At 39.3% G+C, this 23541-nt stretch overlaps 1 protein-coding gene across 1 annotated transcript; it reads left to right on the top strand.

Annotated features, from left to right (window-relative positions):
* Positions 1–6079: 6079 nt before the first annotated feature.
* LOC110068729 (uncharacterized) lies at positions 6080–20750 on the top strand. The gene is made up of 18 exons (XM_089292534.1): positions 6080–6203; positions 6318–8271; positions 8386–8459; positions 8559–8713; positions 9156–9323; positions 9535–9771; positions 10654–10876; positions 11220–11407; positions 11523–11679; positions 12819–13047; positions 13620–13867; positions 14255–14924; positions 15385–15616; positions 16167–16317; positions 16791–16990; positions 17370–17543; positions 18473–18634; positions 20370–20750. The coding sequence occupies exons 3-18, from the start codon at positions 8390–8392 to the stop codon at positions 20556–20558; spliced, it is 3453 nt and encodes a 1150-aa protein (XP_089148660.1). The 5' UTR covers positions 6080–6203; positions 6318–8271; positions 8386–8389; the 3' UTR covers positions 20559–20750.
* Positions 20751–23541: the final 2791 nt, after the last annotated feature.

Genomic DNA, 23541 nt, shown 5'->3' with positions numbered 1-23541 from the left:
GACATATCAGACTACTGCGTCTATCGATCAACACTGCTGGGTATTATCCAAATCAGTTTTGCCACGAGGATCAGTTAAACTTGCGTTGGTTGTCGTTGAACTGCACTCGCCTGCGTGAAAAACAGGTGGAATTCATGACACATACTTTCTTCTGTAAATCGGCGTGGATTTACAAAATCTGCCAACTGAAGTCGTGCAGTCAACAGCTTGAAGGAGTACAATTTTGTTCAGTCCGCTGTGAAGAGTTCCATTTTCGCTAAGATTTCTCATGTAGCGTGTTCTGGGGAAAACTAAATAAGAAAGGCGTAGACCACGACTGATAACTGTCGACGTTGAAAGTATTCACTCCATTTACTTTAGTTTATTTATTTTAGTTCATATTGAATTAGCTTCCTATTGTGGAAGGGGTTACCCTAATGTGCTAAAGCAAGTACTTTGTTGACGAGATATAGGCAAATAATTCATCCAGACTCATTACTACATTAGTAATATAATCACTGAATAGTGACATAGTATTTTGTCAGGGACCTGGCGTTTTAGATTCAAATGCCGGTCTCATTTATAACATTTACACCATAACGTGATTACACACTGGAGTTTTATGCTACGGAAATCGATTCAGGCTCGATTGAAAATTTTCCGCGAGAACGGCCCTTTGGTAACTTACACTGCCTGGCGTGAATATGTTGAATACTGTGGAATATCGAACCCTTGATTTCTCGAACCTCCCGATTAATTTACTCGAACCAAAAATCGTTTCCCTCCAGGACAAGCTCCACTCGAACACTGTATTTTACTCTCGGTTTCTCGAACCAATTCTTGTTTCCCCTTTAGGTTCGAGAAATTGGAATTCCACTGTAAATCTAAGTATACTGTATTCACTGGAGAATGTGTTGTGTCTCGATTGTGTCAAGTACTTCACTCAGCCATTGACGCAAGTCTGTCTTTGTTCTCATATGCCCGTTATTTATTCTCAACAACCCACTATTTCCTGAAGCGAATGTTTGCTCCTTTTTAACTTGTACAAAGGCTATGGGCGGCTTGCATTACATAAGAAATTATTTTTAACTAGTTAAACTAGCTAGTTTAATAGAATTTTGTTATATATACACTGTAGTTTAATGTGTCAAGGAAAAATGTTTGTGGATTGCGAAGCGCCGATCATTTGGTTCCCGTTTAGTTGCTTCATGTGCCTTTCATTCAACTTGGTGAAGTAAGAACAGCTTCAATTCCTCCAGTACTAGTACAAGCTACGAGCTAAAACTAATTTTAAAACAGAGTTCAACCGCTACAATCATCAAGTACTGAATTTTTTTTTTTCGCATTGGTTGACTTTACGTGAGATGCGATAAATATCGGAAACTTTGGGAGACCGCTCGCCCTTTAAATTCGAGTACTATTAGAGCGGAAAATTTCATGAATTCTTAACTATCTCTACAAAATAAGGTTCACATTAGATAATAATAGGACATGCCGGAGACTTTGATTTTCAGTTCAGTGTTCTTGACTTGCAATTGACGTTTATTCCTGAATGTTTTAAGGTTATTCTCCAGTATTGCATCGCGCATTCCTACTGCGCATAATTTCACGCGTGATTAGCGCGCTCGCATTAAAAAAAGGCGGCTTTTTCTTTACAGGTGGACCTCGCCATAGAGGTAAATTGTCATTTTCTCGCAAACGAGTATGGTGACCTATCTTTTTTTTCTGTTGTTTTGTATTGAGTTTTATTTCATTGGAATGACCTTCAAAAGAAGGACGTCCTTCCTTTAAAGCAGGAAGGAAATACGAACTATCACGGACCTTACTTCAATTATTACTTAATGACATATTTCATAATACCGGACATCTCTCTTAAGCGGACGCTTAGTAATGGCCCTAGCCACATATAAACACTGCATTTTTAACCTCCTATATTAGAGGACACCTTTCTTCAGCGGACCTCTTTTTCTGGTCTCTGGGCTGTCCGCTAACGGGACATCCACGCGCTTACTCTGCGTTAACTGTAATAGTTACTATCCTCATTTCAATCCGTTAGGATGGCGTCTGCAGCTTGATCTCATAGTGCGACCCCGCCGATCATGGCGCCCTACATTATTACGCGTGATGGTTAATACAGTTTGTTACATTTGTGGCTGGTCCATTTATTAAGTTAAGAGTGAATTGTTGTTACATATATGGATGTAGGTACCTTTGATTTATAGAATCCCTGTTTTGTTAAAGTTATTCGGAAAAATAAAATAACTAATAAAATGCTCAGATGTCAGAAGAAAACGTTTTCTAAGAAAGACTTCATGTTCCGCGTGCACTAGATGGGACAATCATATTAAACGTTGAACCGGTGTTACTAGTAGCTAAATATAACATAATCTACTGTAAGTATCACGCATTAATTTATGGTATTCTAAGAAACAAAGCGAAAATCCACCGTTCAAAGACAATATCTTTTAGAAGTTACAAGAGCTTTGACGCAGAGGTATTCAAAGAACATTTGTCTGTAGCTCCATGGCATGTTGGTGAGATATTTAGTGAAGTAGATGATAAAGCCTATTATTGGCAGCTGCTAATGAAAGGAATTGTTGATGAACATACTCCGATGAAAAGAATGCGTGTTCGAGAAAGAGACGTCCCATATATGACGACTGAATAGAAAAATGCCATCCGTGCGAAACGCAAAGCGACAGCAAAATACTTGAAGAATAACACACAAGAAAACTGGGACAATAAGCAAAGATGTCGAAATGAAGCCACACGCCAAAGACGAAAAGCTATTAAGAATTACTGGAAAAGAAAAGCTCACGCCCTTCAGGATGATCCGAGAAAATTTTTTAACACCTTTAGACCCTTCTTAACGGACAAAGGACATGCAGGAGAAACAGAAATCCATCTGGACGATGGTGGGTCAATTGTGAAGGAGCAAAACAGAGTTGCTGAGCTACTCGTAGACCATTTTTCCACAATTGCTGACGGTATTGGAGGCAACAAAATAAAACTGTCAACCATGAATGAGTTTGCTGCACACCCTAGTGTAAAAAAAATCAGGAACTCTATGAGATCAACTTGGAAGTTTGACTTTAAACAGATAAACAAACAGCAAGTATGCGAGGTCCTAGAAAAACTTGATGCGAACAAAGCGACCGGATATGACGCTATCCCCATAAAAATGATGAAGATTGGTGCCTCAGAACTAGCTCGTCCACTCTCCGTAATATTCAACGCCTGCATCGAAGAAGGAAAATGGCCAAATGAATGGAAAAAAGGAGAATGGACACCTGTCTTCAAAAGGGGTGATCGCTGCATGAAGGAAAATTATCGACCCGTCACAGTCCTTTCTTGCGTAGATAAAGTATTTGAAAAATTGTTGGCCAAGCAAATCACGATAAATTTTGAAGAATGTTTGGCAGATGGCCTCACCGCTTACAGGAAGAATAACAGCTGTGAAACCACCCTTGTGAGCTTAGTAGAATCGTGGAGACTGGCAATGGATAATCGCCAGTGCACCAGTATCTTATCCACAGATATGTCGAAGGCTTTCGACTGTCTCCACCCTCCGCTAATGCTAAGTAAATTGAAAGCTTACGGATTCGAAGATAATGCGATAAACCTACTGCGTAGCTACTTATGTGATCGATACAATCGGGTGAGAATGGATTCCCTTACAAACGCGTATAGGTGTACAAGTCGAGGATGCCCGCAAGGATCCGCACTGGGGCCCCTCCTTTGGAATATTTTCCAAAATGATATGACGTATAATATAACCTCACCCCTATCGATGTATGCTGACGACCACCAGATCTACGAAACAGGGACAGACTTACGTTCTGTCACCACAAAACTAAAGGAAAGCGCTGCTCTCGCTACCGAGTGGTACGACTCCAATTTGTTGGAAGGAAATCTTAAAAAGTATCAGACTATGAACATCTGTAGCAGTGGTGCCAACCAGTACCACACAGATGTGATTAATATAAAGAACACTGAAATCAGTCCATCGAATAGTCTGACTGTTTTGGGAGTAACAATAGATGATAAACTAAGCTTCAGAGACCACATCACTACTATATGTAAAAAGGCCAGCCAGAGAATAGGAGTCATCATGAGACTAAAAAATCTTATCCCAACAAAAGCCAAGGAAATTACGCGTAGTCAGAAAATTTTGCAGTTAACAGGAGAAAATAAATTTGCATGTCTTCAAGCCACCGTGTAGGTTTCTTCATTATATAGACACTAGTGTTAAAAGTGTAAAAAGCCGTGAAATACGGGAAATAATCTTGTCAATGTCCTTACCAGTGAGGATGTGGAAAATGCGCCAGTAGTTTCATATGAATTTTAAGAGTGTTGTATTTTCCAGTAAAACACTCTTGTCTAAATAATAAAGCCCTATTTCATACTGGAGTACATGATAAGTCTACCTCCGGTCATTTCCCACAGTCCTGGAGAGCTGATAGTCAGGCTGACACCCCTCGACAGTATGAAATAAAAACCAGAAAGAAGAAGAAGAAAAAAGGAACTTTTGAGGTAAGACACCGTGAAACTGCGAAGATTGAAGAACATTTTATCTTACAATAATCACAGACAAGTTATTTCTAATTGGGCCAGTAAAATAACTATTGAAAGATATGCAATTTGTTTTCATTCGTTATTATCAAGACGACCTCAACGGGCAGCAATTCAAATAAATGACAAATTTTTAGTTATTGCTATACAAAACTAAGTGAACTGCGACGGTAAATTATTCAGTCCAACCCGCTCACATGGCACCTGCTAACTTTAAGTTCCCACCCACGAAAATATTGAGGCTACTATTTTTTAGCGATTTCCTTCAAGATTATTTTAGCGACATCTTAGAATTTGAAATCTCTTAGCTCTGGTTAAATCGAATCGCTAGTGGAGGCCGGTTTTCACGTTATATCGACTAGAATTACGATGATGTGCGTTTGCATTGGTTGAGATCAACTTGTCATGTTTTCCACTAAATTTCTAAAGTAAGACGGCCAGCAAAGTAGTAGCCTCACATGGAAATATTATTTTAGACTCTGAGGTTTACAATAGTTCCTCTGTGGTAATGTATGATCAACACAGGCAAGATGAGCTAAGCAAGACTAGCTACTATGCATTGTCTACTGAACTTGGGGTGGGGTGCACGCTGAAGATAACCTGGGTGCTTTAAACAAGGTACAGTTGACTCCCGATAACTCGAACCCTCGCTAACTCAAACCCCCCGCTAACTCGAAGTAATTTTCATTTCTCTTCAGGCCATTTTCTATATGACTTTACCCTCGATAACTCGAACTCCCGATAACTCGAACCTTTTACCATTTCCCCAGAAGGTTCGAATTATTGGGAGTCGACTGTATACGCCGAAATAAAAAGCATTATTCTATTAAAATAACTGATGCTTAAAATCTTTACTTGCAACATCCTTAATTTTTCCTATAGTATTAAGCGTTTGTTATAGATTCTCTGGAAACTCTAAATCTATTAGATGACGTAAGTCTTTGATAAGGACAATACTGAGTGAACGTCATATAGAAAAATCAACTTGAATCAAAATAGTACGTTCAATTCTCTTAGCGGTTTATTCTTAAACCGGTCAAGGATCAGTTTTCTTCATAAAAGCTCTACCTTTTTGGGTGAAGATGTAAATCAGGTGGACAATTTTGACCCATGTCCGGATTTCCAGTAACGCATTACACAATCAAATACACTTAATACACCTGCAAGAAGATTAGCCCCCCTCCCGTCAAAAAAGTAGAGGGAGCGGATGTACACAGCCTCCAAGAAGATAACAAAAAAGAGGATCAAAACAAATCTTGAAGTTGCCAATTCCCCACCGAAGTCGGCATCTAACAAATCGCTCATATTTGTGCAATATTCAGCTTAAATTTAGATTTCGTCTTCTATTATTTTATCTAACATTTCAATCGACCGGTGACTTGTTTTGCCAGGGGCAAACTTAACGGCGGCTGAAGTCACTCTATCGAGGCAAAGATAACCCTCAAAACCAAACCTGGGTTCAGTTTTGTTACATGTTTAATTTAAAGCAATTTAAATAGAATGGATACGACAGTTTGGTAGCGGTAAAATCAAATCTTATCGTTTAGGTTCCATCTATGGGTAAAAAGCACTATGACCAGGTTATGTAAGACTATGGACGTGGACTAACAATGATTCAAGGACTTCTGGCGAAGCAACGCATTCAGACCAAGGTAAAACAACTTCCAATCAATTTGTGTATAAAAACACGTAAAATTAAATACTAAACCTTTGTCTTAAAAAAGTAACTAAAACGTACACGGTGTGTCATGTCTCTGTATTCACAGAGTGCATCTTCCCTCCAGCCAGGATAACGGCGTATGTTACTATGGCAACAAGCAAAAGTACCCTCAATCCAGCTCGCTTCCTTCAATGGCTAGTGAAAGCAAAACAACATGAAGGTATGTGTACACGGTTGTGCTGAAAGCTAGAAACTTCTGGGACCGTGACGACTCATCATTTAACACTTTCATTTAACGTTTTCTGGCATGTGTACGTTGTATATTATGTGGAAAATACACAGAAGTACACGCATTAAACGGAGAATCTAACTTGCTTAAGATTTTAAATTTTCGCAGAGCTTTTATGCTATGGTAAATCTAATGATCTCAGGCAATTTCATGTAAATCAGGCGATATTTTCTTGACAGAAGACTTTCTGAAGTCTCCTCCGCCAGAAGAAATAAAATTAATAGAACTGAAAAAGGAGAGGTCGTCTCACCTGGCCCTTCAATGAAAAAAACTCTTGGCTTTACGCGAAGTCCGTCATCGTATTAAGTTTCAATTTTTTGTCCTAGCTTTGAAGGTTCACATTAAAGGTGAAATGGTGACCCCAGCTTTGTCTGGAGATATTGTTTAAAAATTCAGTCTAGAATTTATGTGAGTTAAAATTACCTTGAACGGATTTGACTGCCACTTAGAGACAAAAATATTACTAACGCTCCAATTTATTGTCATAATAATAGAAACACCCCGGGGAGAAACACCATGAATAACATGGTTCAAGATGTAACAATATAAAAGAAACTTGAACCAAAAACCAGTCACCACAACTTTGTCCGTGGAAAACTATTATATTGCTAAAGACTTTGACTTCTTTTAAACTGTGTAAAGACATAAAATCAGTTTCCTATGTGCGAAGAATGAATCTTCAATTACAACCTCTCGAAAATCGTTCCAAAGCATTTTTATCCTCGATGTCTCTGACGGGGCCAACTGCTCCATAGCGATAACAAAATGAACTTCGTCTATACAGTAGGTGACATTCACATGATTTTTCTAAACCCCTACTAACCCGAAAGTATAGATCAGCTTTAACTGTTCAAAAGTAGTCTCTTAATGTGCCAGCCCTAATGTCCCTAAATATTATGTTTTCTCCAAGTTTAAAAAGCTGCCGGTATAATAATAACAATGATCTTTTCTTCGATTTATGAGGCATTAATTAATAAGATTTTCTTTTAATTCTTCCAGAGAAATGTGATAACCCGCACCAAAGTGTTTATGAATCTTAGAGAAAAGCTTCAAACTATTCTTTTGGAGTTCACATTTTTGCAGAGATAGCTAGCTCTTGTGGCTGTCTTGAAATGTAGCGTGGGTGATTGTGCGGGAAGAGCACATGCTTGGTAAAGTGGGCGTATAATGATATATGCAATGCCGGGAAAACCTTTATTCCTTCACAGAAAATGTTATTCTTAAGACGGACTGCAAAAGAGAAATCTAGCGAAAACTAGTTGGAAGTGTTCGTTTTTGACTGAATAGAGAAATTTGGGTATAAAACATGTTTTTAAGTAGCAATGACACACAATTTATCCTTGGTAATCATTGGTAGGCGGAAAATGGCTTTGAGATAAACTTGAACAATCAAGTTACAGAGCATCAGTTTAAAGGCATTCTGTTTATGAATTACTAAACCATTCTGCTTGCTTCATAACAGATAACATTTTTCAGCTTCTTTACCTATAAATTACTAAAAATACATTCTTTCTTTGATTCTTAAAAGCTGTGTGGCGTGTAATTTCATAAATTTTGAAACACATTTCTTTCATCAAAAATGGCACCTGATTGGCTAATAACTACAGGAAACGAGTTACAGTTAGTCAAGCAGAAAATGGCTCTGAAAAGATTTTTGACCAATCACCATCTCCACCGCTATAAATGGGACAGCAAGACCGCAGTAACCTCACATTGCTCCAAGTGTTTACCAAGGAGCACAAATTCTAGGGACACTATCAGGAGGATTAAGGTAAGATTGTCAATACTTTTATCAAACTACAAGATATTCATTTCTCTGATTGACAACTTTCCGAAATTGTTAAACGATGATTTTTGGACAAAATGTTTTTTCTTTGCCATCCAGGATAATGATGCGTTTGTGGCATTGTGTGGTCCTAATTTTGCTGTTCTCCGGAGCCACTCAGGCAGCTAGGACAGGTTATTTACTTTAAAATCTACAACAGACGGCTTCATTAGTATATTTTTGCTTGAAATGTTTTATGTTTAAAAGTTTCTTATTTTGTTTTCCAATCACAGTCTATACATTCGAGAGTGCCTCTCATCTGAGTGCCTTTACCGCGTCATCGACATCAACTTTAGAGCGGACGAATACTCGTTATAAAGACGCAACACATTCTATGAAGTGGACCTGGGCGAGTGGAGACACAATCACACATTCATTCACAAGCGATGTCAGTAAATTTTTTACATAAAATGTCCATTGTTCAATATTTTAGAATTCCAACAAACTTGTTTCATCACATTGTGAAAGGGATTCGTTATGTTTACCCATTTACCACGGTTGGTGTAAGCAAGTAGGGAAACGAGACCTAGTTTTGGTAAATCTTCGTCTACCGCAAACACCGGAAGAGCTTGGGTTCTTCCTATGTAATCACTTCACAACTCGAGCACTGGCGAGTAACCAAAACTTGGTCACGGCGACATGGCTCTAAAACTTAACGTTTTTGACTAAAACCAGGCCCTCAGTTAACTCCACTGGAAGATATTTTGATCAATTATACCACAGTGAACTTTTTACAAGAGAGATTGAGGAGCAATATATTAGAAAGAGAGTAGCTGTAACTTTAGCTGCTATTTCATTGTTAATGGTTTTATTTATGATGCTCCTATCAGAAAATTAAAGGAAACGAGCTTAGAAGAGGAGGAATTAAACTGTGGCTTTACAATACTGACAAACGCGTGGGACAAAATGAAAAATTGACCGTCTCTTTCCGTGATACACTGACCACGCCTGGCAATCCGACTACTGTATCGCAGTTCAAGATCAATCTGAATTTCAAGGTAATGTTTTGAACAAATCGTTTCCTTAGTAAACATACTGTGACAAGAGACCATGTGACCATAGCTTAAAAAGTCGTTAATGATTTTGTAAGTTTCGATTGAGTTACCACGCAGTCTACGTTCCAGTAAATGTTTTAAAGAACCAACCAACCAATTTAGTCGCTTCAAACTAATAAATGGAATATTAAAATTTTGTTTCTCTCTATTTCAGGGCTGGCGTGGAGTATGGGTCTCTTACCAAGAATCCAAATTGGTTTCCGGCCGGGATATCGACACTTTGAAAATAACAGCTCCGACAACTACCCAAACCACCCACCCCTTGTTTATCGACCTCTTGCGATTGGTGAGCAGCTTAAGCAAACAGACACGTGACGAGATAGTTCCAACTATTGGCCAGGGAATTTACACTCCGAATAACTTCTGGCAGCAAACTTATCGCTGGAGTCTGGTACGTTCTTGTAGAACCTTATGGAGCGTGTGTGACGATAAACAGCCCTTAGCCACTGGTTTTTTCTTGTTAAAGAGTAAATTTCTTATAAGTAACATTCACGATCAATATCACGAGTGGTTTGGGGAATAACTGTTTCCAGCGTATTCTTAACTGCAACAACTGAAAATATCTTGTAATCTTGGGGTTCTCAAGAATCTTTGCGGATTTTCACCTTCTATCAATTAGGATTGACATTCGAAAAACTTCCAAAGTGTTCAGATAATCTACAGTGTCCCCAATTAGCACAGTAGTGCTAAATACATTCGACACTTAAATAAAGTTATTATTATTTTTATTATTTTATTATTAATTGAAAATCTTTGGAAAGTCTCGAGTGACCCTCGGACCCTATTAGCGATCAACTGCCGATTTCGTCTTAAGCCAATTATAAAAAAGAGTAACGCTTTCAAGTTTATCAACAAGGACAATAGTAGTTCTAGAACTGTCGATCGCTGGTGACTCAGTTTCGAAAACCTGAGTGGAACTCATCTTCAGACTCCAGTGAAAAGGTTTTGATAGCTTTTGTAACAGTAAATGTTTAAAGAAATGTATTGTTAAATTTCGATTGTTTTTAAAAGTAGACACTTAAGCCTGGTTCACACTTGTGAGATAAGCATAACACCAGTGAAATAAGCATAAGCGCAAGCACAAGAGCAAGAAACATGTTCCTTTTTCTTGTGCTTACGCTTGTGCTTATTTCACTTGTGTTATGCTTATTTCACAAGTGTAAACCAGGCTTTAGATTGCAGTTACTTTTTAATGGGATCTCTGTTTAGATTGGACTATCCAGTTCAGCCATGCTCTCTTTCTTCCATAATCGCAACTATTTTAACACAACAGGCCACTCCGACAAATATCACCGAATCTACTCCTAGTCAGGACAAATTGGATGACTTGGCCCTCATCGAAAAGCGTTTGGAGAATTGGTTTGTTAAACAGTCACAGAGTTCAGTCCAGTTTACAGGCAATGTGAGGAAGAGATTTGAGTCCCTACCGGTGGCTAGTTCACACGTGGAGTTCGGTCAACTACAAATTGCGAAAAGCGCAGAGGGTATTATCACAGGTATGGGATATTAAGCAAGAACAAACAGAGAGGCTTTTTGAATTGAAAGTGCACTTCAAGTGACAGAATGAAGGAAGTCCTAAATAACCCCCCCCCCCCCCCCCAAATCTCTTCAATAATAGTTGGGCAATGTACTTTAAATTTTCACTTCGAACCTAACGACGAAGCCTAGTGAAAACAGTCCTCAAATATCAACATGTAAATATAGTTGTGAAGTACGCGAAAAACTCGCGTCGCAATATACAAACCACCATAGGGCGCTGTGCACGCCTTTTTATCCAAAGACCCAAACGAAACAGTTCCAGTTACACACTTTCATAGAACTTTCTTTTCATCTCATCAGGTACTCCTCTGTTCGCTAAACAATCTGAGTATAACCACAGAGAGTTTGGTTACGTCATACCAAAAGTGCTACTTCCAATGGCGCTAGATTACCAAATAAGATCTCGTCAAAACGATATTAACGACACAGCCGCAGAAGAACTGTCCAATCTGAATGGAGAAGCTGAAAGTAAGAATGCAGCAATAAGGGTACGTTTTACGTTCTGTGTAGCTCGCCTGTCTCTTCATTCGTTTTCTTTGTTTCATTTATTTCTCAAGACATTTAGGATAGTTTGTATTTTTCATTTATAATTGTTCCTGACAGAGAATAGCGGGTGCCGACCAAACCATGCAACAGACATTCACAAACGCTCTGGGTTCAACTCCGTACACTTTAGAGAAGGTCAAGGAGGCCATTGCCACACTCAACAACAAGCGCAAGGAACGCTTGCTACTTGTCTTAGACTATATCGAGGATCAAGGTGAATATTTTGTCAAAGAAATTCTGAAATCTGTTTAGCTATCGAAACTATAGATTACATCTCGCCTTCTCTCCTTCTTTTAGTTGTGACAAGTTGTGCAAAAAATAACAGTCACTTTTTGCGTATGTTTTCGAAAGAATTGCTCCAGTTGCTACATACGAGACTTATTTCTCAACTAAGCCTTGCATACAGCAGTTGCACCTGGCAGTTGCAGTACGACCAGGCCTCTGCTAACACTTGACTCGAGAATACGGGGCTTTGTTAACGAACAACAACTAAGATGTGAAGGTGAATTAATCAACATGACACGAGCGTGGGTCAAAGAAAATTCTGAGTCCCCGACAGGAATCGAACCCATGACCTCCCGAACACCGGGCGGGTGCTCTATCCACAGAGCTACGAGAAATCATGGAGAGCAAGGTCATTTAACTGATTTCATATATCAAGGTCTCATGGAGAACAAGGCCATTTAACTGAGTCCTAGCAGTATGCAGGACACCTGTCATATATGAAATCAGTTAAATGACCTTGCTCTCCGTGAGTTCTCGTAGCTCAGTGGATAGAGCGCCCGCCCGGTGTTCGGAAGGTCATGGGTTCGATTCCTGTCGGGGACTCAGAATTTTTCTTTGTCTCACGCTCGTGTCATGTTGATTGATTCACCTTCACATTTCATTACCGAGCTTAAAATTCACCATCATTATTAACTTATCACAACAACTAAGATATTTTTGCTCAAAACAACGCAGTTGCTTTACTACCTGGTGACACCTGGCGGCCACATTTTGGCGCCAAATTTAAGCTTGGAGACACAAGAAGTTTTATATTGTTAATTTTTTTTATAATCTGTTATGATTTCTAGAATTTTAAATCTCTTTTCGTGAATATCAATGCAGCCTCCACAGCGAGAAAGAGATCCGCTTAAATAGCCTGTTAACATGCATGTGACGACAGGACAGCACAGTTTCTCTCGGGTGATGATGAACACTGATTAGTTTATTAAAATTTTAGACGCAATGGCCGTGTGCAAGGAGAATTTTAGTTTCCCTTTGTGATGGCTTCATATAGTTTCTTTGGACGCCTAGTTGGAGTCGCTTATCTCACGCGTTTGAACCCTTATCCATCGCATCTCTCAATCTAAGGTTTCACTGACGGCAGCGGGCTTGGTACCTTGGACCATGAAATGAACAACGCGGGGGCAGGGTTTATGACTGCAGCCTTTCTCCTAAGGAAAGAATTACAAGCCGCGGGAAAGTTATCTGACTATGTTGCCACCATGAAATGGTACAACGACTTCGGCGAGATTTACCAAGCTCCATTTGAATACGTTGGTACAACCGCTGATCGAATGAGAACTATTTCATTGTGGAGGTAACTTATTTTTTTTTAATACCAATTTTGTACAGAGATTTTGCTGCTTTAAGAAATACAACGAAATTCCAGTTCTTGCTATCAGTTATCCTCGGTATAATAAATTCAGGCTGCAGAGACACGGCGTGTTTTTTACATGACGGGAGTTGATGTACATACATAACAGGGGTCATAAGGCTATTCTTCTTTCATTCGGTTGAGTTTGTCTACTTGCATTTTTTACAAGTTTTCAATTTTCCTAATTTTTCTCAAGTTTTAAGTACGTTAGGAGGCGCGGTGGCCTTGTGGTTAGTGCGCTCGTCTCTGGATCGAGCGGTCCGGGTTCGAGACCTAGCCGGGGACGTTGTGTTGTGTTCTTGGGCAAGACACTTTACTCTCAGAGTGCCTCTCTCCACCCAGGTGTATAATTGGGTGCTGACGAACTTACTGCTGGGGATAGCCCTTCGATGGACTAGCATCCCATAGACCCAGGGGGGAGTAGAACTACTCATTGTCGCTTCACACTACAGAAACTGGGGTAAGCTGCGGCCTGGCTCGTATGCAGACTACCTAAGATTTTGTTCTTATGGCAGATTATTTGCTGTCCTTATGATGCCTACCTCCACAACAAAAGAAAAACAGGAGAAAATTCGTGACATGAAAGCACTTGGCCGATGGTACGCCAACGCCTTATCTCCAAATGAAGGTTTTGCAGGAACACTTAAGCCTGACTACGTTGGTTACCATCACAACAGTTACTATGCTTCTGCTTACACACCCCATGCTTTACACAAGGCTGCACTCATTCAGTACCTGCTTAGCGGGACAGAATTTGCATTAGGTGAGAATTATTTATCTTCTGAAGGGACAAAAACACTCCTTGTCCCTGCATCACCTTAGATTAGATTATACAGTGGAATCCCGATTTCTCAAACCCTCATTTTTTCGAACCTCCCGATAATTCGTTTCTTTTTTCTTAGTCGAACACTGTTATTTTACCGCCGATTTCTCGAACTCTCCGATTTTTCAAACCAATTTTCGTTTCCCGTGGAGGTTCGAAAAACCGGGATTCCACTGTGGATTAAATCAGTGCCAAATAACTTGTGGTTTTGTTGCTGATGAATTTCGTTTTTCCTTCTTTATTCTGCTCGAACATCACAAGAAAGTTTTTGTGATCTCGTAACTTGTAGTTGAAAAGTTAATTGTCATTTATCTTCTCCTGTAAAAGGCGCTGAGACGGAGGGAAACATTAAGAAAGGACTTGAAGTAATGAGGATTGTCTCTGTTAAATATTCTTCACCAAACAGCGTCTCAGGTCGCTTTCCAGGATTCAGTCGCGTAATTCTGGCAAAGTCCTTCCCTGCTTATGCTTATGCTGCTGCCACTGCTCCAGTTTTGAACGATGACGGCTCTTTTGGTGAAATTTCTACTTTCAACAATGAAACCCTCCAGATGTTTTTGCGGCTGTACGACACAACGGAAAAAGCGGTTAACGATTACCTGGGAGATGGAGCGATTTTTACTAATATTTATTATCTGAATTCCATTGGCTCGGTTAACATCATGGAGGAAATTCACAAAAAGGCCAATGCAATGAGCATCCAAGCAGAGAGCTCTCCCCAAGGATGTTGGACCAAGAATTATGCAGCATTTATCATCCAAAGACGAGAAGACTGGGCGGTCACTGTTAAAGGATTCAACAAATATATTTGGGACTTTGAAGCTTCAGGAAAACAGAATGTCTTTGGGCTTTATCAGAGTCATGGCGCGTTACTTGTAGCAAACAGTGAGGAGGCTCTTTTAACGCACGATATCGACAATGGCTGGGACTGGACACGACATCCGGGTACTACAACTATCAAAATGGATCTCGATCAGCTGATAAGCGATAACCGCAGGTTTGAATAGAATAATTCAATTCATTCAGTTCTTTTATTTACACTACGTAGATATCTATCTTTCTTTTATTTACACAGCAGAAAACATCAAACAACACAGTACATTGCAATTGACTGATTATAATGACGCCAAGTCTGACATTAAAAACAACCCCTAAAAACCTACATGTGGTGTGCATGTCAAACATGAATTTGCAGACTGCGTTTGTCCCTTTCTATAATGTCATACGTCTTCGTTATGCTTATGTTAGCAGAGTGCTTGTTATTTTGCTTCTTTTGTAAAATAGATAGTCATTGATAAAAATCCACACTCACGGCTTATTTACAACTACAAACTGCTCCCTTAAAACTACCACTCGATCAGCTATCGTTTTTACAGTAGTTATCCGCTATAACTGTTCAAAAATTGCTTCAAAGATACATCACAACTACGCATGTCATATTACAAACATTTCCACAGATATTTTCAACCAAAGCGATTGGCTGGAGGATTAACATTGGTCGGCGGTGGGGACTATGCATCTGGGATTTTTGGAATGGAGTTTTCCCAGCCTCCCTATCGCTTTCCATCTGGATCCTTTCAATTGGACATCAACTTCAGCTTTAAAAAGAGCGTGTTCTTTGCTGATTACGTCATCATTTGCTTAGGCACTGGTATCACCTCTTCTAACAGCTCCCCGAACATCACGCAGGTACCATATGAACCTCCCTCCATTTACTTGTTAGAGGTTCACAGCTTATCTTGTGGACGTACATGCAGACTCACACTTCAACGACCTTACTGAGGGATAGAGGGGGAGGGGAGGTTGATGCTGTCCACTCGGGTTTTCATTGTTATTACATTTTGATAAGTGCCCTACAGGTCGCTCTGTATGATACAAACCTTAGTTGTTGGTTGTGTCATTATATGACATAGTCAAATCTGCCAGTTTGGATTTTACTATTTTTGCATAACTTATAGAAGTAACTTCTCGACGAGAAGTCCATCTAACTAAAAAAAAGTAACATAGACCGTCGTTGTTGACTTCGGCTTCTTCACTGTCGGGCCTCTTTGATACTGAAAGCAAAGGATAGAGCTGAGTGTCCGCCTGACTATGGAGGTTTCTGTATAAAGAGATCAACTTTGCAAATAAAACTCTCCTTTGACCCGGACAACAAGGCTACTGTACATCCAAATCAAGTCACTTGCAAAGTTATACAACACTGCTAAAAATAGTAATCTTTTACTTTTATCTCTTTCAGACTTCATTGTTCCAGAACAAGCTGCTAGATTCCGATAATCCGTCATCTATTCTCATAAACACTACCACCCACTCACTCAGTACTGATTTAACTAGAGAGCCTTCCTTTTTTGGAGACGGGGACAATGCGGCTACGCTAAGAGATGTTAACGGTAACCTCTTAAACTTGCAAACAATATACTTCGTAACGCAGTGACGGTGGTATTAAGTAGTGCTTTTGTATGTGACCTAAGTCAACAGGTAGCCAATCAGAAGCCTTGTCTACTGTAATGATTTCCTTTGATATCAAGTTACTGACCTGAAGTGGCCGGAGTCTTTGGTTGAGATTTGGTCGTGCAAATGCCTTGTAATCTTACCTAATCGTACGTTTCTGGTACGCTTCTCCGCATATCAGGTGATAGCTATGGTTCGTATATTGGCAGACATAGTTGAGTGAAAATACTTTTGACAAGACCATGACAGCTGATTTGTCATCGAGACGCAGGAAAAATGTACAGTTAGGAATAATGGATATTTTGGGCGGATGAAATTACTTAGTAAAAGTATTTTAAAACTTTAAGCTACAAAGCCGTAAAACTAAACGCTTTAGATATTCAGTTTTTCTTGCTTTTTTTTCCTGTATAAGGGAATGGTTACTACATTCCTAATCCTAACAGCCAAGGACTAAACATGAAGATCAGCCTGCAAACATCCAGGGACCAAAGGGGAAGAGCAAGAGAGACATCAGCTCGGTATGCTACAGCTTGGCTTAACCATGGCGTCAATCCATCGGACGCGAAGTATGAATACACTATAGTTGTGAACAAACCTGCAAACGTTGTCCAGGTAAAATGTAACTACGGTATTGTCTTTATTTGTTGTACTGTGACGGTGATACAGACCACTTAACAAGTCAGTCTTTTTCAAGACTAATCAGCACGAAATAATATGTTTGAAAACGACTTTCCTTCAGTTGTTATGGCTTATTCAGATCTATTTGTTGAGAGATAATGGTCTCGTCGTTGCTTTCTCGTTCTAATTGCACCAAGTAAGTACGGAAGAAACTGAAGATACAATATGTCCAAAACGTCAACAATCAACAAATAGTTTCAGTTTTTAGCAATGATACGAGTGCGTTCGTTAGTTTACCATTCTAAGCGGGATGCTTGACTACTCATGTAATCGAAAAAACGTAAACTGAAATGAGACTTTTGTGATATGGAAGGTACTGGCCACAAGGCAAGCAAGTGACAACAAAGTATATGAAGTTCTCCACAAAGACAACAAAGCCCACGTGGTAAAGATCAATGATTGTCCCAGGGCTGGTGAAACTCAGTACGGATATGTTTTCTTCGACAAATCTGTCCGCACCCCTGGTCCAGTTAGGCGCGTGGACAAGGTAAATATCTGCACTGCACCAGAAAATAATTCTTATAGTAGAAGAATTTTATGAGATAGAACCAAATTAGTAATTAGAGGAATGCACCCTTGCAAGTTTTAACTTGCAAGGGTATATTCTTAAAGGACGTCTTCACGTCTTAAAAGACGTGATGCACTGCGGCCGACACGCTACAATGCAATACTATTGAAGAAAGCTCAACAAACAGTTAACATCGAAAAACCAAACAATAATGTGTCACGTATTACACAGATAATTGCTGATTTACTCGTTGTAAGGGTTGCAGCAGAAAACCAAATATTGGAAAAACTTCTTTAATTAGTTTAACGGTCGCAAACTCACCTCACTAGCAATTCCTCCAAATTCCTCCAAATTCCTCCAAATGTTAAATGAGCCAAGTATAGCAGTCTTCAATTCTACATTTCTTCGTGTTAAAAGTAAAACTCGCTACCGTTTCCTAATGTGAATTGCTCTGGAGAAAGAGTGACACATAATAATGTCTTCATAAATTTTCCGCAAGCTTCTAAACTCGCGTTTTCTTGAAATAAGTTTGTCGGCGCTAACAACGTAAATAGCTCTAAAATCAATAGGATTTTGACCAAAAAAACAAAACACATTAATCTAGAATTGATGAAGAAAATATGTAGTACCGCCTTGGAACGACAATCTGAATGTACAATTGCGTCTTTGCTTTCATGATAAGCTACATCGACGCTTCAGTTAGAAACATCTCTACTACACAAGTTCAAGCTCTGCCTCATATGCGAGTATTTAACCAAATTAATTTTCTCTGCCAATTTAGATTTCTTACTGTTATGAAAATACATTCTGAACTCTTGCAAATTTCACTCAAAACAGAGAGCTGCATTAGCTTGCTGTGAATTACCAAATCCTACACTACAGCGCTTTGCTATTGGAATATTTTACAGGTGCCTTGTATTGTGATGGTGGAAGAGGTGGATAACAACAACTTATACATCGCTGTCTCTTCTCCTGATCTTAATTTCAACATTACCAGAGACCTGGAAGTTGGTAGCCAGGTTAACGGCGATGAACGGTTTTACTCTATCAGTATGCCAGTAGAAATACAGGTGATACAAACATCTCTAACTTAAAACCCTAAATATTTCTTATCCCCCCCAAAATTTCATTCATGCAGTAAGCCCGTTATCCATTTGAGGGTTAATTTCACGACTTACGTGTCGTTTACGGTAACATTTTAATATTTCACCTTCAATTCCTTTAGAGACGATATTTGGACTGCCTCTCATCGAAGATATGTTTGAAGATATGTTTGATTTGTTTACAATAAAAAAAAAAAAACAGCAACCACAACAAACAACAAACAACAGGAACAACAGCAACAACAACAACAAAAAAATGCAGGACACAAAACAGGACACCACTAGCTGAAGGTGGCTCCCTAGAGTATTTACGAACAACCCCCCCCTATAGAGCGCGACTTAGCAAAGGAAACAGTTTTCCCTGTAGAGATTTACCAGTATGGTTACTGTTAAAATGAGGCTTATTTTTTGCTTGTCAATTTTTGGATTAAGGCCGTTACCATGGCAACATCTCATCTAATGACAGGCAGATATATTCTTCATTTTGGCCTAAACTCCTTAATATTTATACTTTCCTTCGGTGAAATTTTTTCATACTTTGCCCTATCATGTAAATGATATTGCCTGGCATTTTGAATTGGTAAAAAGTCAAGGTTGTTCAGGCGGTTTTTCCAATATTCTGTCATTAACCTAAATATATTAGATTAGCTCCGACAGATTTTAACAAAAATGGGGTATTTTATAGGAATTGTATGTGGTTACAACTGAGCCAAATTAAAAAAAGAAATTCACCGAAGGAAACGCGAGAAAATCCACAGTCAGTTTTGCGTTTTGTGCTCATGTTGACGTCATAAAATATCGAAAGACACTGAGCACGCGGCGATCGTCCTCAGCACGGGTGCGACCGTAAAACTATAGAGAGCCACCTTATCATTCTTGTCCCTGGATTCACTTGTTTCTCTGTACTGGACTCTCTTTCAATCTTCAAATCCTGAGATCGCAGGTTCCCGCTCTGACCACTTAGCTGGAGTTGTTTCTCGGTAGACCCTAGTTCAACTCCTCGGTCATGCTTGTAAATAGCCAACTGGTCTGCCTCCCGTCAGGTGGGATTTTTAACCATGTTATGTTCATTTGCATTATTTGTTTCTTCGTTTGGTTTCATTGGGCCTGAAAAGCCCCGCTGGAGGAGTGGTCAATTAAGACATTTTTTTCCAAAGCGGAAAACGAGAGCCTCTCAATAGTGCGTGCATCCTAGTGAGAGTCCACTCTACGATGTGATCATTTACTTTGGACTCTCTGTAAGACAAACTCATTGGGAAACAACACTAGTTGTTCGCTTTAGTGGTGTCCGCTTTATAGAAAATCTGGTTACAAATAAACAATAGAAATTCTGGCTGGAACAGCCGTGCCTGCCTAGGGAAAGTGTCCGTCTTACGATGGTCTCCATTTTGAGAGAGAGTTGATTGCAGAAGTGGTGATATACGAGAATCTTTACGTAACTGCATAGGATTCTAAACGCCCCTGGTGTTTTAAGATTGCAAGATAAATGGATGGTCATCCCATTACGGTTGACTTACCCTTCATTCTATCGGACGGTTAGGGACAGCTTAAAAGTCCAGCGGTGGTAACCATGATATTTTTAGTCTTCAATCTACTAGAAACTTGTATATTTTCTGCCATTGGCTTTGTCTAATTAATATTTCCCCTAGACGATCGATGTTCTGTCATTACCAACTGGTCAACATATTTTCTGTCATGTCAGGTGTTTGTCAGAAATGCTGTACATGTGACTACTGGGGACGTGAGGGTGAACGGAGCCGTTGTCCCAGGTACCGACAAAACAAATCATGTGACAGTGAAGCCGAAACCGGGCAGCACTACAGAAGGGCGTGTTATCAAGTTCAAACAGCTTGTGAAGGGATTCAGCAAGGAAGTTAAACTCACGCGATGAGCTCAAGAGGAGAAACTACCAGGATGGATTGTGATTGGCTGGCTATAAATTATTTCCTTTGCCGTTGGTCATGCAGATCGACTTTGTTTGGACTCTGTATGTTCTTTCAGTTGGTTTTTCATTACATGACTTGATTTTGTGTCATGAGCATAAATGTAACAAGACATGAAGCAATAAATTGCATTGTCCTGATATACGAGTTGTACAGTTTCGATGAACTTACCTCCATTCAGATCGAAGAAAGCATGAACAGCTCTCTGGGCATGTGTTTTAGTACATTGGCATCACCGTCAGCGGTGAAGTTAGAAATTTTTGATGGAAGAGGTCCAAATTTATACTCAGTAAACATTGCAGATATGAAGCTGTGTGCCATGATTCTAAGGTTTTGCCAAGATAAAGAGAGCCTTGGTTAATCATTTCAAAATAGAAAAGCAATGAAATGTCTAAAGGACCAGACAGGATTAGCTACGTTGGATCTGCTGGATTTTTGAATATCTATCAATCAATCAATCAATCTTTATTTAAACACGAAAATCTTATCATAAAAATGGTCTTCTAGGAGTCGTGTAAAAAATTACAAAGAATAAATTAACTATATTAACAGGAATGGATTAACTAACATTACATTACATTACATTAACTAACGAACTAGTTAACTAACCTACAGTAAAAACCTATGTAATAAAACTTTCTCTAATTTACAATGCACTAAAAACATTATTTCCCATTCAGTGAGGTTTTAAACAGTTTTAAACTAGATAGGTGTCTGATTTCCGATGGAATCTTGTTCCACAGAACAGATCCTCTATAGCGCATAGCGTTCTTGGATTGGGAACATAGCAATTTATCTCAGATTTTCTAAGATTGTGTGCGTGTACATTTGAGGTGTTGTTAAAAATACGCCTCAGGTACGATGGGGAAAGATTATTATGGATTTTATACATAATCATAGCCAGTCATTTAAGTCTATTTTTCCAAACTTTCCCAGCCAAGTTCATCCAACAAAATACTTGAGCGAGTTTCGTAATTTGAAAAGGTGAGAATTCTAGCAGCCCTATTTTGCAGTTTTTGAATTTTGTCTGATAGCCCCTTGCCGATATTGCCTCATACAGTGCTACAGCAATTGAAATAAGGCATAACAAGTGCATTTTATATGTTCATTCTAGTATCAAATAGTATAGTAGTGCTTACACGCTTTAAGATTGCAAGACCTGATATATTACCTGATCTTTCACACAGTTCTTGTTATTACTCCAAATTAGAATAAAAGTGTCTAGTACAGAAAAATAAATAGTTTCGGTAAATAAATCAAAGTGACTATGAGCCACTCAACTTAGCAAATGGATGTGTAAACAGTGGCAATTTTGATGCCACTGAACTGAGCTTTCAATCCGTAGGTTAAGTTAAAGTTAAAGCCCACTGGCATTGTTAAGAAATTTTGCAAAACGTAATGGTGAGAGATACACGAGGGGATGTGACACCGTTGAAAACATTCCTGAACATCGCGTATCGGTTACCAGTGATCCTTGTCTGAGACAATTATAACGAAAGTACAGCTTCTTATCCCATCACCAAAGCAAGAAATATTTCTCACTCTCCTTCCTATTTTTTTCGTTCTTTATTTTCCTAGTCAATATCAGTGATTTTTCTTTCTTTCTTTGTTACCTTTTGAGAGATCTTGGGGCCTGTTTACAAGGAGAGAGGGTTACCCTAACAAGCGGGTTACCTTGGCAAGCGGGTTACCCTAGCACTCATACATTTCCTCTTTTTTCTTCGTCTTGTTTACAAGGCTGCTAGGGTTACCCGGGTAGACGGGTTACCCTACCTGCGTGCTAGGGTTACCCTGGCAGCCGGGTTAACTTTTTCCCTTGTTAACACTCCAGGTAGGGTTAACCCGCCTACCCTGGTTAACTTTCTAATTGTTTCCAGACCCTTTGAGTGTAACCGCGCATTAAGTTGTCCCGAGTTGTAGGGTTACGCTACCTGGGAAATTTTGCTTGTAAACCAGGCTATTCTTTTGCCCTCCAGCTAGGGTTAACCAGCTTGCAAGGGTAACCCTCCATCCTTGTAAACAGGCCCTTAGAAATAAAAAAAAGAACGTATTCCATGTGAAGTCACTATACCACAAGGACAGCACCGCGTTTCGTCTTATCAACAAAGTTAAACCCGGCTGTGTGATCAAATACGAATACCCTCTGCTGTAATAACTTCTTCTTTTAATTTCTTTGTTTTTTTTTCTTCCCTTCCCAAGGCTAGGCGATCAGTGACTGCAGAACTCTCGCGTAATGTCTGTTTTTCCTGTTTATCAACTAGTTGTTACAATCATTTTACCATGTCAGCATTTAAGTGTATTTATTTACAATACTGTATAAATAATAGCGAAACGCTTCGTTCGAATTCTCCTCAATTCTCTTGTCTGTTGATCGTCTAAAAATGCTAATCACGGCTTGAATCATTCGAACATTCATACAGTTCTTCAATTTTGTGATTTTCAATATCTGTCTCTTTCGATAACCAAGTACGGTTGAACCTGTATTAAGCGGCCACCTTCGGGAAATGAGCTATTCGTTTAATTAGCGTCACAATATAGAGACGCTCGTGCGAAAATCTATTCGATCTAGATCTTTTCTGTGGTAAGATATACTTGCGTCGGCAATGCAAAAAAACAGACAAACAAACAAACAAACAAACAAACAAAAAAAGAATTAGAAAAATTGCTGATAAAAGTTAAAATTAATCATTCCGTGAGGAAATAGTTTCATCTTCAGATCGAATGTAACTTGAACTCAGTGGTTCGCTACGACTGCGAAAGCTATATACATTGGTCAGCGAACTCGATCACAGAAAGTCTAACAGGAATTGACGGAAGGAAGAAAGGATGGAGTGAAACTCGCATCCATGCCCACAACTTGGCTTTTCCAAGTTAAAAATGTCAATGTCGTCGCTTTGTTTGTGCCTTTCAAAACGTGACTGATCTCCTGCA

The sequence above is a fragment of the Orbicella faveolata genome, unplaced genomic scaffold, assembly GCF_042242905.1.
Source record: "Orbicella faveolata isolate gen_17 unplaced genomic scaffold, um_ofav_v1 contig_24, whole genome shotgun sequence".
In the NCBI taxonomy this organism is placed as follows: domain Eukaryota; kingdom Metazoa; phylum Cnidaria; class Anthozoa; order Scleractinia; family Merulinidae; genus Orbicella; species Orbicella faveolata.
Note: the sequence above shows the minus strand (reverse complement) of the source record. Positions and strands in the feature narration are given on the sequence as shown.